Genomic DNA, 6,000 nt, shown 5'->3' with positions numbered 1-6,000 from the left:
GCCGACAGGAATTCGGGGGGTGGGGGGTGGGGGTGGGGTGGTCCTCAGTACCCAGAGGCTGGCCTAACGGGCGATGGTGCACTTCTATATTCCTGGGCAACCGGGGAGGGGGAGCAAGGTCCCTAAAGGGGGCGGGGCAGGGGAGGGGCCGCCTGGCTCAGGTCTAAGGTACTGCTGTCAGAAATCATACTGGAATGTTGGGAGACATCAACATGAGAATTTAAGGGAGATTCTGAATTTTTCAGAGAAGGAGATTGACTCCAGTTAATATTAAGTAAAATAAAGGCTTAAAGATATCCTGATTAGTACCACAGACTGAAACTATTAGCGGCATTCCTGGTGTCGCTGTGCCAGGGTTTCGTGTCACTCTCTGGGATTCGTCCTTGGTCCAACAATCCTCTCCCGTGGTGGAATCCTCCCTGCAGTTGTAGGTTAGGATCACCCGCCATCCCCTGCCTGCAGCCAGGTCCCTGGGGCCAAGCAGAGCTGTCGGGCGCGTGGGGGAGCCGGGGCAGAGACGAGCGCTACCCAGGGCTAGAGCGATCGAGGTGGAAGCAGGAGGCGGTGGCCGGGCCCAGCCTGACGCAGCGGCAGGAGCAGGCCACTGCTGGGCGACCAGTTCCCAGTACCAGCAGTCCCTTCGCCTGCTCCCGAGGCGCGGGGCTCGGGAGTGACTGCATCTCACGCCTGCTTGGGGATTACGGGCTGAGGGCACCCTTTGCAAGGGAGCCCAGGCGGAGGGAGGCACAGGAGCGCGCACACTGGGCGGAGGCGGGGAAAGAGCTGGGCGAGGCGCTGGAGAGGAGGGAGAGGAGGGGGAGGAGGTAGGAGGAGGAAGAGGGAGGGACCCGCCCCGCTATGCTCCAGCAGCCCGGCAAGTGTGGCTGCTGGCTCCTGTCGCCAGTGCCGTCCGGGAGCTGAGTCGCACCCAGGTGTTCAGGACGGTGCGTGCTGGAGTGTGTGTTTCCCTGAGGGCGAGCGCCGAGCCGAACCGGCCCCGAGCCTCTTGCTCGCTCCTCCTGGCTGCGGTGCATGTTCGCCTCCTGCCACTGTGTGCCGAGAGGCAGGAGGACCATGAAAATGATCCACTTTCGGAGCTCCAGCATCAAATCGCTCAGCCAGGAAATGAAATGCACCATCCGACTGTTGGACGACTCGGAGATCTCCTGCCACATCCAGGTGCGGGAGCCTGGGCGCGAGGGAAGTGGGGTTCGCCTGGCTGTGGGGAGCCCTCTGCGGGTGGGCGTGCGCGGGCAGCTGTGTGGAACCTACCCCAGGGCCTTGCTAGAAAGCCAGATTTCGGTTCCTCCGCCTCTTGAGGCTGGGAGCTCTACCCAGAGATGGGGGCACTGTTCCCAGCAGGCGCCAGGAGAATGTTATCCGAGCCCAAGCCCCTTTGGGGATGCACGCTTGGCGCTAGGCTGGCCGTATCCAGGCTGGGAGCAGCGGACAGTTTTCCCCTGGGGATAAAAACCCCTCTGCCCCCATCCCACCAGGAAATGGGAGTTCCGAGAACCAAGAGGGGCACCTTCACATCACCCACACTTCATTTCTCCTTTCCTCCACGTGGAGAAGGCAGGCACTCCTTTTTCTTTTCTGCACTCGGGCTCCTAAGGTGCCATCAGACCCAACGACCGGCTCCCTGCCAGCTCCCTTCCCTTGGCCTTTGCTTCTCCACGGCGTGGTGGGGGTAGGAGGGGAGGAGGCTGAGAAGTTTCTTGGAAGGGAGAGAGGTTGGGCAGCCCGGGGCTCCAGCCTTGACGGGTGGGGCGCACGCTGCGTGGAACTGGAGCTACCTCAAAAGGAATCTGGGTGTTTCAGAGAAAGGAAAAGGGCTGTGAGGCCGGCAGAGTTGTTCAGGGTTCAGGGGCCTCAGCAGCACCTGAGTCCCAGGGAAAAAGTCGCCCCTTGGAGTACTGGTGGACATACATATGCTCCTGCCCAAGCTGGAGAAGGCGAAAGTTGTTTAGGCAAAGACAGCTTTGCCGGCAGCCCCATCCTTGGGTAGTAACTGCCTCTGGGCTTGCAGGAGAGCTGTTATGAGCTGCAAGTGTGTGTTATCGGCGCATGCATATTTAGGCAGGTGTGTGCCCTCTCCCATGACCCACGGGCAGTGCACAATTTGGAGAGGTCCAGTTTGGACTCACCACTATTTGCCTTTGAGTTTTGAATCTATTTACCCTGGGATTTTCTTTTCTTACCTACCCCAGTCTTCAGTGAAGCTCCAGGACTGAGCTTCAGATACAGGGCACCCTACGCAGTTCTGGTGAGAGGTGAATGGGGGCAGCATCTCCCAACGACAGGAATGCTTCTGGGCTGGGTTAACTAAGAATGAATAGATGGATGAATGAAAGGTCTTTCCCACTTACTTTTTCTGGTGGAAGCTTGTGATACGAGGGCAGCTGGACAGTTTCAAGGCAGGAATGTGGTGCCCCATGATCTCCCAGATCTCCCAGGAAAGTAGGCTGCCCCTGAATTTTCTAGAGGATCTTGAATTTCATTCTGAGCTCAGTATTGCTGCTAAACTTACTAATAAAAAGAGGAGCAGGATAGGCAGTTTTTCTGCTGCCACAGAGTTGGTTGCACAGAAATGTTTGGCACGTACTGTCTTGTGACCCAAAGGCAGTTTGTTGTTGCACTTTGCTTTACATCATAAAGTGGGTGTACAAGTCTTTTAATCCATATGGAATATGTAGCTAATGGAGGGGCCAGTAGCAGGGAGTGGGGCTGTTGAGTCCTCCTTTGAGTTGTCCTGTGCCCACTTGGATTTGATGCCACTGTTTCTGTCTGGTTCCAGACTAAGTCTTTCTTAGAATAGATAAGTATTCCTCAAAGACCTGCATTTGTAGTCTGGCGTTCTAGGAAACAAAACTGTAGCCAGTCTAATGACAGTTGGAAAGTTAGACTTTGTATGGCCCAACTGATGCCAATGTGGTTAAAATGATACGATCTAAAAATGTTGATTTTGGCATTGCTTAAAGTCAAATGTTTTATTTTGTGGCACATCTTTCTCTGCCCCTTCTGCCCCCAAATGGTGATTATTATTTAACCAGTTAAAATGAATTAAATTATCATGAATGATAATCATGAAACTTCTTAGAGCATTCCAAACCTGGTAATTAAAATTGTACTTCTGGTTATAAGGTCACACATACACATAAACACTCTTGCCATTTGTTTAGAGGGAGAACACAATGCTTTTTTTTTTTAAAGAATCTTTCAGAATCACCAGTACATGCCCTGGGGAAGCCATCTTTCCGTCCTTCCTTCCTTCCTTCCTTCCTTCCTTCCTTCCTTCCTTCCTTCCTTCCTTCCGCCCTTTCTTCCTTCCTTCCTTCCCTTTTTCCTCTGTTCCAGGGAATCACAAAAAGCATATGGACTGTTAAACAGTGTTACACACACTCTTCCTTAACAACTCCTACAAATTGTGGGTTATGGAATTTTTGAAAAAGAACAGCTTTTACATATTCCTTTTCCAAATTATGTAATTTTGGCAAATCAAACTTTCAAACAAACAAGCTAATGGCCCAGTCTGAGCAGCTGGATAGCCAGTTCCGGTTGGAGATGCTAAATGTCACTAGCTCAGTCTGTTTTTATATGAGGTCTGGGTACTGTTCCATCATGTCACTGGTGTGTGATTGTTTATTCTAGGTAGTGCAGAAGAGGAATTCCAGATAGACTGTGAGTCAAAAGAGAGTCTAGGGCACCAGGCAGAAGCCTGGAGAAGGGAAGGAGTTACGGAATGCTTCCTACTGGGCTTTTCCAACTGAGCCAACCCTTGAAGTCAGGAGAATATAGAAGGAAGGACGTGGTGTAGTTCTAACCTGTTTCATTCAATCCTGCTGCTTCAAGTAGAGTGGAGTCCTAGCATTCTTTCCCATCCTGTCCATGTTTTCAGATGCTAGTTTGGTGATTCACAACTCCTTCTAATGAACTTCTCATTTTTTAATAATCACTTTTATTGAGTAGAATGTAGGCTTTTCACATTATTATTCATTCTTTAGCAAAGCCTGGTAAGCATGATTGATAATTATTGGGAATTTGGATTTGGATTTGAACAGAAATCCCAGCATAGTGCTTAGAACATAGTAATCACTCAATAATTTTTTTTTTTTTAAAAGCGTAGATTGGATCCTTTCCTTTCTAGACTGTTAAATCCATGAGGGTAAGAATGTTTTGTTGTTGTTCATCAAGGAGTCCCCAATATGTAGAGTAGCACCTGGTATATAGTATGTGTTCACTAAACACTTGCTGAATGAATGAGTGCCTCATGTTTAATCTAGCTTATTACCTATCAACATGAGGCTAGCATGACAATATTGGATTTGGAATCAGGAGCTATGTGGTTTAATCATGTTACCAAGCAGTTATGTGGCATTGACTGAGTCATTTTATATTTGGAGTCAATGTTTCTCCTCTTGTAAAATAAAGAAGCTAGGTTAGATGGATGATTTCAGTTTAATAAGTCTATAGTTTAATTATTACCTAAGACCAACTACATTGCTGTTGACAGATTGGTTGTATACATATCATGTCATATGATTTTCATAACTATCCTGCATTGTTACATTTTATTGATGTTATTGAGTGTTATCTCAAACTTATAGGTATAGAAAATGAGGTTCAGAGACAGTAAGCAATTCAGGTCACATGGCAAGTAAGTGGATTAGAACCTGAGTCCTTTGACTCAAAATCCAGAGCTCTTTCTTCTTGGTAGCACTGCCTCTTGAAACTTGAGAGTTAGGATACTTTTGGCTGCAAGTAAGACAGTAGCCAGGCTGAAGTGGCTTAAGTGACCAGGACACTTATTGCCTTACCAGATGAGAAGTCCAAAGGCATGGAAGCTTCAGGGCTGTTCAGCAGCTCTGCGTGGACCCAGGCACTGTCTGGCTTTCTGTTCTGCTATCCTGCATGCTGGCTATGTAACTACAGTCATCATGATTGTAAGGTGGCTGCAGTAATTCTGGATGTCAGTAAGGCACTACCACATCCACCATATTAAAGGGGGCATTTCCTCATCCATTTGTTTAAGTCATGGAAGAACACCTTTTCTAGAGGCCCCACGAGTCTTATCATTGGATTCCATTGGTCAGGATCATGTCATATACCCATGGCCTTGCTGCAAAAAAGTCTAGGAACAGGCAGATCTGGTGTCTTCACTTTTTACTCTCTATAGTAGGCAGCAGGCTTTGCCAGTGTAGAAGGAAGGAGGTTTGTGTGTGTGTGTGTGTGTGTGTGTGCACGCACGTGCACATGCGTGGTGGAGGGTAGGGACTGACTTTTGACTAAGTAACCAATAGTGTCTTTCAGAATAGGTCAAATTGAGTTATAATGATTGTTATAATAAAATTATCAGAAGGGTTTAATAAGATGTTATCTTAATCCTGGCTTATTTTAGGCAAATTTTATCACCTTTGTATGATCAAATTTTAGAACAAGAAAAATTATTGGATAGTCCTTTGTAGTTTGTGTTATTAAATGTGAGTTCAGTCCCATGAACTGGCGGGTTCTGGGCAGCCACAGCTGTCTTGTGCAGAGCAGGTGTCTCCAGTCTTGCTGAACTGTAACAGTATGGCAAAGTGGTGGAGACCTTATGTTCTAAAGTGGTGGAGACCTTATGTTCTGGAGTGCTACTTGCTTGGGTTCAAACCTTGACTGTGCCATTGACTAGCCAGGTGACTTTGGACATGTCACTATACCTCTTTGGGCCTCAGTTTCCTCATCTGTAAAGTAGAGATCATAATGACACAGACCTCATGGGCTTCTTGTAAGGACTCCACGTAGAGCATATGTCAAATACTTGGATTAGTGCCTGGCCCAGAGTAAGAGCAGAAAAAATATTGATAGTTATCTTAATATTGTGTGCAGGTATATTAGAAGTAATCCCGAGTACTGGGGAGGCTTTGGCTTAGAATCTAATGTCTTTAAGCCCAAACTCCATCACTTTCTGATTGTTCAAGACCTTAAGCAAGTCACTGAGCCTACTGTTTTTCATCTGTA

The 6,000-nt window shown here is 48.0% G+C and overlaps 1 protein-coding gene across 3 annotated transcripts in view; it reads left to right on the top strand.

Annotated features, from left to right (window-relative positions):
* Window positions 1–839: 839 nt before the first annotated feature.
* Window positions 840–6,000, top strand: part of FRMD3 (FERM domain containing 3) — a 262,871-nt gene continuing 257,710 nt past the window's right edge. For 2 of the 3 annotated variants that reach the window (XM_036021775.1, XM_028523580.2), the window contains exon 1: window positions 840–1,179. In XM_036021775.1, the coding sequence (XP_035877668.1) occupies window positions 1,033–1,179 (147 nt within the window). In that variant the 5' untranslated portion in view covers window positions 840–1,032. The remainder of the gene's footprint in view (window positions 1,180–6,000) is intronic. The other variant, XM_028523581.2, reaches the window with a different exon arrangement.

Source organism: Phyllostomus discolor, chromosome 3 (genome assembly GCF_004126475.2).
Source record: "Phyllostomus discolor isolate MPI-MPIP mPhyDis1 chromosome 3, mPhyDis1.pri.v3, whole genome shotgun sequence".
In the NCBI taxonomy this organism is placed as follows: Eukaryota; Metazoa; Chordata; class Mammalia; order Chiroptera; family Phyllostomidae; genus Phyllostomus; species Phyllostomus discolor.
Note: the sequence above shows the minus strand (reverse complement) of the source record. Positions and strands in the feature narration are given on the sequence as shown.